Genomic DNA, 13,248 nt, shown 5'->3' with positions numbered 1-13,248 from the left:
ACTTCCTCCAGAATTTGTATGTGTTGCTCCAGCATCTACAGTCTCTCGTCTCCATTAGCCTCCATTCAGAGGGGCAGAATGGAAAGGATAGTTATGCTAAGTATATTGATCAATGGCCTTCATTCCACACCTCTCATTCACCCTGGGCCTGGTTCCTCCTATTATTTTAGGTCTTTTATCTTCTATGAAGGAGGATACAAAATGTATCCAATTTTGTTATATTCTTCTTCCCCGATACTATGTATTCTGTCTGAGGAAACAGGAATTTATATCGATCAGGACAGGACAAACATTACAATCTGTACATTTGAAAAGTGCCGAAGGGGTTATTCAATAAAATGGGGAGAAATACGCCAAAAAAAATCAATTAGGGTACTCTGGAGAGGTTCTCTACCTAGATTTCAGCAAGACTATCAAACTCTCCCTAACTGAAAACAGCAAGGCACAGGGGAAAGAATTTAAAGGGAACACACTCAAAATGCTGGAGGAACTCATGACGCCAGGTACCATCTATGGAAAAGAGCAAACAGATAACGTTTTGGGCTGAGATCCTTCATCGAGTCCTGACTTGGCTTGTACGTTTAACTAATTTCTTTCTTCACTTTCATAGTGTACTGAAATTGAAATGTGGAATAAGTTGCCAGAGTAAGTGGCTAAGACAGGTATAATGGCAACATTTCAAAGTCTTTTGGATAAGTATGTGGATAGGAGGTGTTTAGAGTGATATGAGCCAAATGTGCGGAAAAGGAATTGGCTTGATGGGCTGAAGGGCCAGTTTCTATGCTGTATTAGTCTAACACTCTACTGGATACAATGATAGGTAACAAAGGTTTTTATAGTTAAAAAGTGTGTGCACTCACACCAGCCCTAATATGTATGGGCATCACCTCAATTCTGTGCAGAGATAAGAGGAACTAGAGCAGAGGAGAATAAGAGCAAATTAAATAATGTTGATTAAAATTGAGGTTTTGTAAATAGGGTGACACTCCGCTGAAGGCATGAACAAAACAATGATATATAGATTTAGAGCAGCACACACACACAAATTGCCAGAGGAACTCAGCAAGTCAGGCAGCATCCATGGAAGGGGAATGAACAGTTGACGTTCTGGGCTCCTGAGTTCCTCCAGCATCTTGTGCTTGTTGCTCGAGATTTCCAGCCTCTGCAAAATGTCTTGAGAATGTAAAGGTTTAGACTGTTGCGATCTGCAATGTACTGCCCGAAATGTCAATAGAACCTGACACAGCAAAGTCAAAAGGGAAACTGGAACAGGAAAATGTCATTGGTCAAGTAAGGAAAATGGGTCAATTTGGAGGTTGTTCCAAGAGCTGCTGCAGGCAAGATGCACCCGTTGATTTCCTTTGTGCAACTTTATGGTGATGCAGCTTTGCAGTTCTAGGAACATGCTTTAATTCCAACCTCCAGTTCTGCGTGGGTTTCCTCCAGATGCTCTGGTTTTCTCCTACATCCAGAAGGTTAATTGGCTGTTAGCACAGACAAAAAAAAATTAAACTGGAATTCATAGACTTGTTAGGAGAGAATCAGTCGCAGGGCTTCAAAAAAAATAAAGTGGGGAGCTAGGACTAATAAGATTACTCTCCTCGGAGATCCTAGAGACCCAGTGGGTCAAATAATCTTCTTCTCTGTCTAAATGCGCAAGTGTCAAGTTAAATAAACTAACTTGCATTTTACCTGATGTGCTTGGCATGTCAGATACACTTTATATCTACTACATGGATGACACGTAGTAATCCTATCAAAATTAGATAAATAAAACAATACACAATGTGTAAATTAAGATACTAAACTAATTGCTTTTTCATTCGCGGATTATGGACCTCACTGTCGATGCTTCTATCGTCCTTGGGCAGGAATGCTACGCCACTTTCTGGTGAAGTCACCCATAGGGTGACCTTGAGTGAGAGGTTCTACGGCTTCGATATAGGAACAATAAACTGTGCTTTTGGGGCAGGATGGTGGTGCTCCCACTTGTAACCCAGACCATTAATCCAGTTCTGCTTTATTAACCTATTCCCTTTCTTGGAGAATTCAGGAAGCAAATTTATAGATTTAGGAAGTAAACTGTATAGCAGTACCATACAAGTTTAGAAAAATTTGCTTATAATTTACTTCATTGACAGAGTGATTACACAGACAGCTACATACAAGATGTATAAACGTAGATCTTTTTTATTGTGTTTACAATATACATTTAGAAAGTATTAGGAGAAAGCAAAGCATGCATAGGGAAAATTATTTGGATAAATCCAATTATAGGTCAACAACAAGGAAAGGTAATTCAAAAAAGGAAATTCAGAAAGATATAAACAGAAATCTCCTTCTTCCATCAGTTGGGATAAGCCTGGAAATTATAAGCTAGTAATTTTTCCATTAGTGACAGAGAAACTGGCCAGCCGCTTGCACGCTTTCCATCTGTACTGGGTTGAATGTTGAGCTAGCAACTCACTTCATTAAAAAAAATAACTGCTAAGGAAACAGCAAAAATTGCCCCCCAATGCCCCACAAGGCGTGAAAGGAACAAGAAGTGATAGGGAAGTTGTTGAAGAAGATTGTGAAGAACCAATTGATGTTCACTTTGAAATGCAGGGAATAATCAGGAATAGTCGACATAATTTTGGGCAGGGGAGACCTGTACAATTCTGTGATAAATGCAGCATTTAATAGAAGTTATACTCCAAATAAAAATGGAAAGAGAATACATACTTGCTTGAGTTTGTCTAAATCCACTTTTGTTTTCTCATAGATCTCGGTGGCTGCTTTGAGCTTGGCTCTCCATTCCTGCTGACTGGTTACGCCAGAAGCACTGCTCTGTTTGCTCGGGCTCTGCTTCTCACCGTCATCTTTACCGCCTGGTGGCAGCGCCACTGGATCGAGGACAGTCTTTAGCTGTGACTCCAGGCTCAGATTTTTGCCACGAAGTTCTTCAATTTCTTTCTGCAAGGACTCAATTTCTTCCTAAGTGAGAAAAGACCAACACGGCTTCAGAAATGGTTCAGGACACCTTTCCACTATCACATTCTGCGAAGTATTGAATGGACACCAAATGGGGTTACTTTAACTGCTAAAATAATATCTTGGTGCTGGTAAAAGAAATAGAAATGGACCATAATTAAACAAGGAAATAAAATAAACAACAAAATTATTAGATGGTTTCACTGCTCCACAAACAACTCCAAAATTACTTATTAATTTCTTGCAACATAAATCAAGTTTCTGTTTAGAATTCTTACCATATGAAAGGTATGTGGAGTGTTCCAGACTAGTGCCTGGACTTCAGAAGGATGAGGGGGTATCTTACTCAAGCCTACCAAATACGGATAGGACTGGATACCACGGATGTGGGACAATGTTTCCAATACTTGGAGAGTCTAAGATTCAAGGGCAAATCCTCAGAATAAAGGAACGTCCCCTTAAAAGTGGGATGAGTAAGAATTTGTTCATCCAGAGGGTGGTGAATCTGTGGAACTTGTGTTTTTATACTTGCATAGCCCTTTGAGGTAACAAGAAAGTCTGCAGAAGCTGGAAACCCAAAGCAACACACACAAAATGTCGGAGGACTCAGCAGGTCAGGCAGATTCTATGGAAATGAACAAACAGCTGAAGTTTCGAGCAAAGACAGGCCAGAGAAGCAAGGGCAAAAATGCCAGAACAAAATGATTGCGGTTGGGTGGGGGGGGTAATGGAGGGAAAGAGGCTAGCTTAAAGGTGATAGGTGAAGCCAGGTGGGTGACAAAGGTCAAGGGCTGGAAGAAAAAGAATCTGACAGGACAGGAGAGTGGACCGTAGGAGAATGGGACCCAGCAGGAAGTAATCAGCAGGTGAGAAGTCACAGTGGGAAATAGAGGAAAGGGGTGGTATGTTTTCTATGTAAGCAAAGTCATTGCATATATACAAGGCAAAGCATTTTTCAAACACAAGGCATTTCAAAGTGTTTTACATAAAACAAGATAAAATCAAACATCAAAATACAGACAATATAAAGAGATTAAAATCACACATAGAAATAAAGAAATAAAAGTTATAGTGCAGGAGATTCTAATTAAAAGCTACAGTTAAAAGAAAAGTTTTAAGCCTCGACTGGAAAACATCCATATAGTTGCTTAGTGCCAAAAAGCTGTTAAGTTGCTAATAAACAACTTTTTCAATACTTTTACTTATACATGGTAAGGTTTATATAGGCCTGTAGTTATTAATTATTGAGGCATCTAGGTTGTTTTTTTTTTTAAAAAGAGGCTTAATAACAGCAGTTTTCAGGGCTTTTGGTAAGCAGCCTGATAGAAGTGTGCAGAATGTCTGATGCCATGCAACTAAAAACATTTTTTTTTTAAAGTTGCAGGTAAAATGAACAAGAGGAGGATTTTCAGGTGTAGCACAATTTCTTCTGAAGTTTTACAATCAATAGGCTTGAATTGTATCATCTTAACTAAATTAGTTGTAAGTGAGTGGAAGGATGATACTGACAGCATGACTAATCTTCTGAATTTTGTCAATAAAAATGAACGCAAGGTCATTACATAACTCTGTAGATAGAAATTCAGGTGCTACTGATACAGGAAGATGTGTGAGCCTATCAACTGTAGCAAATAAGGCACTTGCATTATTGCTGTTTGTGTTTATAATATCAGAGAGGGACTGCCTTGCATGTCTCAACTCTAAGTTATAGATACAAAGAGTTTCTTTATAAATGTTGTAATGGGCATAGTGTTTTGTTTTCTACCACCTGCAATCAGCTTTCCGACACTTTTTTTAAGAGTTTAACCAGCGAGGTGTTTCTCCATGGTGCATTTTTCTTCCCAGAAACCACCTTTTCTTTTGTGGGGGTGACTGCATCAATGACATGTGTAACTTGAGAGTTGAGATGGTCTACAAGATCATTGAGAGACCGGAGAGAGGGCAGGTGTTGGAGAAGACGCCTACGTTAATAATACTTGGTGTTTTCCATGATATACTGATTTGTGATTGTCCCGTTTGTGCGCTAATGGATAGAAACATTGTAATTTTGAAGAAAACACAAAAATGATCAGAAGGAGCAACATTGGTTTCCAGAACCTCAGAAGTATTAATACCTTTGGAAATGAGAAGATAAAGGGCATGGCCCTTGCTGTGTGTGGGCCCGGTCATACGCTGTGTCAGTCTGTAGTTGTCTAGGATTCAGAGATTGATACGTTCTTGATTGGCAATGGAGTTAAGGATACAGAGAGAAGATGGGAGAATGTGGTTGCAAAAAATAAAATAAATGAATTGGATTGAATGGGATGCAGACTTGATGGATTGAATGGCCTAATTCCACTCCTATACCGTATGGCCTTGTATTTCAACATCAGCCTTAGCTCACATGTAGCAGTCCCAACAAGTGAGAAAATGGAATTTGTTTACTGTGACATCATCCAATACAATGAGACACTAAAAGTTGAGATTCTCTCACCCTTCGTGAGACACAAGAATATTTAAGAACATAAGAAATAGGAGGAGGAGGAGGAGTGGGCCATCTGGCCTGTCAAGCCTCGTCGTGGCTATAAGGTCGAGGATGATGGTCTTTGTTCCGTTTCCACAGAGTGAAGACGCCCGTGCATGTATTTGTTTATTGTGTACTTGATGATGCTTGTGTGTGTCCTTGAGCAAGGCACTTAACCACACATTGCTCTGCAACGACACCAGTGCCAAGCTGTACGGGTCCTAATGCCCTTCCCTTGGACAACATTGGTGGCGTGGAGAGGGGAGACTTGCAGCTTGGGCAACTGCCAGTCTTCCATTAAAAAAAACTTTGCCCAGGCTTGCACCTTGGAAACTTTCCAAGGTGCAAATCCATGGTCTATCAAGACTAACGGAGGGCTACACATTTGATGATGCACTCCAAGAAGCACATGGTACTTCACAAATCAACAAACTGATTCCAATGGCATGGAAACCATGATGATTGGAGCTGATGGATTTGTTGCAGCTTTCATCCGCCTTCACAGCTGTTAAGTTCAAAGTTACTTCATCCGCTTATTCCACCGTTGAGGTCTTGCTTGGATTGTTCTTTGTCAGGGACCTCACCTTCGACCTTACCTCCATGGGTGACCCTACCAGGAGCGCAGCTCCAGACGGCATTGCTCTCAGGATCTCAGGACCACACAAGCTTCTCCACCACGACAAGGTGACAATCCAGGGAGAAGTGCATATTTTTGTCAAGTCTGCTCCGCCATTTAATAAGATCATGGCTGATCCGACCAATGACTCATCTCCACCTACTTGCCTTTTCTCCATAACTCTCAAATCCCCTACTATGCAAAAATCTATCCGACCTTGTCTTAAATATATTTACTGAGGTAGCCTCAACTGTTTCATTGGGCAGAGAATTCCACAGATCTACCATTTTTTGGGAAAAGCAGTTCCTCTTTATTCGTCCTAAATTCACTCCCCCGAATTTATAGACTATGTCCCCTAGTTCTAGTTTCACCTATCAGTGGAAACAAGTTTCTTGCCTCCATCTTATCTATCCCTTTCATAATTTTATATCTTTTTATAAGATTTCCTCTCATTCTTCTGAATTCCAGTGAGTACAGTACCAGGTCTCATACTCTAACCCCCTCATCCCTGGAATCAACCTGGTGAACCTCCTCTGCACCACCTCCAAAACCAGTACATCCTTCAAGTAAGGAGACCAGAACTGCACGCAATACTCCAGAGGCAGCCTCACTAGTACCCTGTACAGTTGCAGCATAACCTCCCTGCTCTTAAATTCAATCCCTCTAACAATGGCCAACATTCCATTTGCCTTGATAGCCTGCTGCACATGCAAATCAACCTTCTGCAATTCATGCACAAGCACTCCCAACTCCTTCTGCAGAGCAGCATGCTGCAACCTTTTACCATTTAAACAATCTGATCTTCCATTTTTCCTTCCAAAGTGGATGACCTCACATTTACCAACATTGTACTCCATCTGACAAACCCTTGCCCACTCACTTAGCCTATCTTTGTCTCTCTGCAGCATTTGCTTTTCCACTCAGTTTAGTGTCACCAGCAAGCTTGGATATGGTACACTCTGTCCCCTCTGGCACAATGCTCACTACTGATTGCCAACCAGAGCAACACCATGTATCCCAATTCCCTGCTTTCTGTTGGGTAACCAATGCTCTATCCACATCACCCCCAACTCTATGCATCCTTATCTTATGGATAAGAATTCTATGCAGCACCCTATCGAACCCCTTCTGGAAATCCAAGTAAATAACATCCGTCTGTTCAGTTCTATCCACTGCGCTCATTATATGCTCAAAGAACTAAAGTATATATCTCAAACAGGACCTGCCTTTGCTGAATACATGCTTGCATCTGCATTTCTTTCCAAATGCCTCACTATTTCTTCTTTAATGATAGCTTCAAGCATTTTCCCCAACTACAGAAGTTAAATTGGCCTATAGTTACTTGCTTTTTGCCTACATTCTTTTTTTGAATAGTGGCGTGACCTCCGCCTTCTTCCAATCTGCTGGCACCTGCCCAGAGTCCAGAGAATTTTGGTAAATTATCACTAAAGCCTCTACTATAACCTCTGTCATTTCTTTCAGTACCCTAGGATGCATTGCATCAGGACCAGGGGACTTGTCTATCTTTAGGCCCACAAGTTTGCTCAGCACTACTGTCTAAAAGAAGGGTCAGAGCCGTCTCAATTTCCTGAGGAGACAGAGGTCCTTTAATATCTGCCGGACGATGCTGAGGATGTTCTACGAGTCTGTGGTGGCCAGTGCTATCATGTTTGCTGTTGTGTGCTGGGGCAGCAGGCTGAGGGTAGCAGACACCAACAGAATCAACAAACTCATTCGTAAGGCCAGTGATGTTGTGGGGGTGGAACTGGACTCTCTGACGGTGGTGTCTGAAAAGAGGATGCTGTCCAAGTTGCATGTCATCTTGGACAATGACTCCCATCCACTCCATAATGTACTGGTTAGGCACAGGAGTACGTTCAGCCAGAGACTCATTCCACCGAGATGCAACACTGAGTGTCATAGGAAGTCATTCCTGCCTGTGGCCATCAAACTTTACAACTCCTCCCTCGGAGTGTCAGACACCCTGAACCAATAGGCTGGTCCTGGACTAATTTCCATTTGGCATTATTTATTATTATTTAATTATTTATGGGTTTATATTGCTATATTTCTACACTATTCTTGGTTGGTGTGACTGTAACGAAATCCACGGGATCAATAAAATATGTCTGTCTGTCTGATAGCTATTGTATCATTGCTGGTGTTTAGGGCAGCAATGAAGATCCTCCATCTCTGTCTGTCCTTGGCCACCTTCACATTGGCAGGGTTCTGGGCTTCCTTCATTGTGCCAGTAGCTTCCTCTCATTTTTCACTACTGTCAGTCATGCAAATCCTGACTGAAGACTCAAGAATACTGTCCCACAAATATTGGAATCTTCATTGCTGTTTCTGTAACAATTTCTGTTTGACCAGTCAAGGTTGTTAGCCCTGAACCTGGAAGACCAGTGGACCTCTCTTAGTCTAGCCTCTACCCTTTTTCGGTTTGGCATGGGTGACTCTCCCATTAGCCAAAGCACAAGGTCTTGAACTCTCCGGGTCAAAGAGGCATGCACCCCTCTAAACCTTACGACAGGTTTGTGGTCCTCTTGGATGGCCCTTGCAAAATCTATACATTTCAAACAGACCATAACCACTATAACCATTCCACTCAGAAGAGATTTTGATACCAATTACAGAAACTATCTATGCTAAACAGAGATTTGAGTTTGCAAAACTCTTACATCCTTTCAAGAATTATACCGTAAGAAAGTTAACTGTAACAAAGCAATAATTAAACAGTAATTAAAATTCGTCTCAGGATACCTAGTTGTGAAGTAACAAAATTCAAACAAATTTTAATTAAAAGCTTTGCAGTTTTTGAAGTACAGCCCAATCTCAGTTGAAAATACTTATAAAGATTTGGAAGAACAAGAATAGAGCAAGGAAGTGACGATCACAGTAATTTGGAAAATCAGGTTTTATTCTGCATGGGGCAGAAGGCTTGCTGTTATCCCCAATGCTTTCAATTATGGAAAGGCATTTCAGATTTCCCTTTGTATATACACACGCAGCAGAAGCCAAATGTGGAAAATTCTGATTGCTCCATATATATGGAGAAAAGTTTGACTTTTGGGGCTTAAGTGAATTCAAAGTCATTAAGATCTTTCTAACTCCACTACACTAACTTTACAAGTTTGGCTGATGAACACATGCGTTACCTCATATTCTTTATGTAACAGTTCAAGCCTGGTTTTTCGAAGGGATCGCTTGATTGATGAACTGTCACAATTTCCTGCTCCATCTGATCCACCTGAATAAGAAGTAAATACAAATCAGCAATTGCGCCCCAATAAAAAGTAACATTTGATTTTAGGCCTTAATATCCATTTCCCCTACAAAAGGCCAAAGAGCATTAGAAATTCCAGTTTCACATCCTGCCTCTCCAACTCGTTGTCTACAGAGGCATTTAGATTTGCTACTTAGTACCAAATGTAATATCACACCCACCAGAATGAAATCTGAGGCATAAGAACAAAACTAGAAGTTAAGAATTTGTCAGTGTAAATTAGAAATGTAAATTTGGAACCGCAGCTGAATGTAGTCACAATTAGTGAGAGACCAAAGTGCAATTATTACATTTTGAATAATATAATCACTGTACTATACTACTGTTTATTACTGTCATAGGCATTCCTAGTCCAGAACATAATAAACAAGATATTGAAGAAACTCATTGAGTCAGGCAGCATCTGTGGAGGGAAATTAACAGTCTACATATCAAGTCGAGACCCTTCACCTGGACAGGGTGACAGAAGCACCAGATGTGATAAACTGGGTAGGGTTGGTTTGGTGATTAATGTATTGGAGTCTTTAGTGGAAATTTATTTCTGACCATTTGCTAACAAGACTTGTTCCCATACATTTGTTAAGGAGGTGTAATGTCTACATTTGAAAAAGTCTTTTTAGAAACAGTTTGATATCACTACAGGTTTTCATGTGACTTTGGGATACATGGTGGTGACCTGCATTGATTAACAATGTTCACCATTAATGAAACGCTGCTGACAGCCCAGTATGTTGTTGGGCAAGAATTGATGTATAACATTCTGTATTTGCTTGGTAGCAGTTACCTAGGAAGCAGCATAGTACTTTGTTGCACAAGTTGCTCACTTGTAATTAACATGGAACATAGAAGAGTACAGGCCCTTCAGCCCAAAATGTTATGCTGACCTTTTAACCTACTCCCACTATCAAAACCTGCTCTTCTACACGGCCTGCAGTCCTCTATTTTTCTTCCATTCACGTGTCTCTCTCTGTCTCTAAATGACAATAATAGATTGGCCTCAAGTGCCACCAATAGTAGATTCCAGGCACCCACCACTCTCAAGGGAAAGAGAAGAAAGATTGAGGCTGCTTTTTAAAAAAAAATTTAGACCTTTTACAATTCAACTGGGAAAAGAAAATGCACTATGCAAATTGAAACACTTACCTAACACTTCCTTGTAAGGATTTTCAGATGTAATCGGAGTCCTACAGGTTGGACACTGGGCACTGTTTTTCAACCAAGATTCCATGCACGTGAAGCAGAAGACATGGTTGTTCGAACAGATAACCGGGTGACGGACCTGAAGGGTAATAAATAAGGTTACAACACCCGTAAATTTGATCAGTCTGATCAACTGTGGCAAACAGACTTAGGAGCAGCATTAGAGCGTACAGCCCTTTATGAGTTGGTTTCGCCATTCCATCATGGCTGATTTATTTTTCCTCTTAACCCCATTCTCCTGTCTTCTCCTCATAACCTTCGACAACTTTACTAATCAAGAACCCATCAACATCTGCCTTAAATACACCCAATGACTTGGCCTCCACAGCAGTCTGTGGCAATGAATTCCACAAGATTCATCACCCTCTGGCTACTGAAATTCCTCTGTGATAAAGGGATGTCTTCTACTCTGAGGCTGTGCCCTCCGATCATAGGCCCACTATAGGAAACATCCCATCCTCGTTTTAGTCTGTCTAGGCCTTTGAAACCTTTTGAGTATTAAATGAGATTCCCCCCCCCCCCCCCACACACACACACACACACACACACACTCATTATTCTAAACTCCAGCGAGTACAAGCCTGGAGCCAAACATTACACAGGACTCTAATAATCTATACATTACTAAACAAGTCCATAAGTTATAGGCAACTTCTTAATTTTGTTCCCTGTATCTAACCCAATAGAAGAGATTTAATAAATATAAGCACACAAAATGGCAGCACTTAAACCCGATTTCTATTAAATTTAACTTGAAATGGCTCACGTTAAGTCCCCTATCAAAGTCACGTGTCCGTGTCATTCCAGAGGCTTGAACATATAAACAAGAGTAGAACTTTACTTCAGCGTGGAACCGTCTTCTGAGGTTTTAAGCCAAGTTAAATGGAAGTAGCGAATTAAATGAATAGGGACCTCTACTGATTCCAGTCAATTCTTTTGTTTGTTTCACTCAACACTTGAAACAGATTATCTGGCCAGATGTGTCAATATTTTTTCGGTAAATATTTCGCCAATTAGGTATATGCACTTTAAAAACTCAACGTTGGCTTTGGCGGCACACGAGTACAAAACATCCCAATCTAACCTCTCTAACTTTTTAAGCACGACGCCAGACCTGTATAACCACAAAAAAGTTTGCCCAAGAAAAAAATGTTCTAGATTTTATGATAAAAGCCTTGCTCTACCATTATCAATTGTTTGTGGAAATGCTGCTCAGACAAATCGACCCGTTGCCATAACAGCCAAAACAATTCAAAAGAATTTCATTTGTCGCGAGCTGGGACGTTCTGGATTGAACAACGCAAACGGCCTGTTAACCTTTGTGTAAAACGAGTGTTTACCGCAAATTACAAAGTATGGTGTTAAAAATGTTTGAAGTGTATAAATCATTTAACCACAGTACTTTTCATTCACACCTGTAAAAAAAAAGTGAATTTGAAAACAGTTCTCGGCAAAGTTAGGCAAATTCACTTAAAAAATACACTCAAATCTCTGGACAAAATGCACATAATATAACTTCATGTAAAGTGCTCAATCTTCGTAACAAAACAAATTCAAATTCAAACAGTTTGTCAGACGTTTTGGGCTACAACAAGCATACACTGCGTTTCGGCCGTCTAACATAGCAATACGGAAGTGGAATCTAACCCAGAATTCACGAGTTCTCTTCATTTAAAACTTCAAATGGCTCAACGTCTGCACTGCAAGTTTACGGCGCATTTAAAAAAAAATGTACCCACTCCCTCTTCGGAAAACTAATACCAAGTCGCATTTTTGTTAAACCTTCTTACAGATATTTTAATCATCTGTACCTATATGAACATTGGTAAAATTAAGAGGAGATCTATCTTGCAAAAGAGGCACAAAGACAGGCAAGACTTTGGGGTTACTTTGCAGGCTCGGTCTGCGGACTCCTGCTCCGCTCCCCGGTTACGAGTACATTACCTTCCCCAGGCAGATCTGGCACGAGATGGGCAGCGTGAGGTTGAGGGTAACGTTCTGAACGTTCTGAAACGCCGGCTTCTGCATTGTGCTTGGAATTCCGCCCCGGAGCACGCGACCTGGAACGAGCCGACCGGGAACGCGCGACACACACACACACACACACACACTCACTCTCGCTCACCCCGCCCCCTTCCTCTCCTCGCCGCACTTCGCAGCCGCAAGCGCCGGAATCCGCCTTCCTACAGCGGAGGTCCATTTGTCACTGCTTTGTCTGCACCAGCACCGGAAAAAAAAGGCGAGAGATCAAAATGGGTTTGCATTAAGCTAGGGATTCCCATACTCGGGTGGACGAACCCCTCGGTTAATGGTATGGGTCTATGGCATTAACAAAGGTTGGGAACCCCTACATTAAACAGTAGCATAGCATTCAACCGTCTCGGAAGCCGTTTTGAATTCGACTTTATACAAAAAGAAAAGCGAGCACTTTAACGAGGTTATATTTTGTGTGTTTTTTGAGTACTGGGTTCTCTTAAAATAATATTTACATTGCCAAGCGCCGCTTTCAAATATATTTTTCTACAGTTTTGGATGAATAACATTCTGATTATATGATCTTCACACTTTAAATTCTTAACGCCATATTTTGTCATTTACGGTAAATACTCTTTTTAAACAAAAGTGATCCAGGTTATTTTGAGCTGTGTTGGCTGGTTAAATTTTAAAACA

At 40.9% G+C, this 13,248-nt stretch overlaps 1 protein-coding gene across 2 annotated transcripts in view; it reads right to left on the bottom strand.

Annotated features, from left to right (window-relative positions):
- The window catches only part of obi1 (ORC ubiquitin ligase 1), a 30,178-nt gene extending 17,481 nt beyond the window's left edge, over nt 1-12,697 (bottom strand). Inside the window, exons 1-4 of one of the 2 annotated variants that reach the window (XM_073027543.1) lie at nt 12,523-12,697; nt 10,522-10,657; nt 9,251-9,342; nt 2,725-2,976 (exon numbers count right to left, since the gene is read on the bottom strand). In XM_073027543.1, coding sequence (XP_072883644.1) covers nt 2,725-2,976; nt 9,251-9,342; nt 10,522-10,657; nt 12,523-12,606 — 564 coding nt within the window. In that variant the 5' untranslated portion in view covers nt 12,607-12,697. Of the gene's footprint in view, nt 1-2,724; nt 2,977-9,250; nt 9,343-10,521; nt 10,658-11,344; nt 11,696-12,522 lie in introns of those variants that run through there. The other variant, XM_073027553.1, reaches the window with a different exon arrangement.
- Between the last annotated feature and the right edge of the window lie 551 nt (nt 12,698-13,248).

Source organism: Hemitrygon akajei, chromosome 2 (genome assembly GCF_048418815.1).
Source record: "Hemitrygon akajei chromosome 2, sHemAka1.3, whole genome shotgun sequence".
Classification (NCBI taxonomy): Eukaryota; Metazoa; Chordata; class Chondrichthyes; order Myliobatiformes; family Dasyatidae; genus Hemitrygon; species Hemitrygon akajei.
Note: the sequence above shows the minus strand (reverse complement) of the source record. Positions and strands in the feature narration are given on the sequence as shown.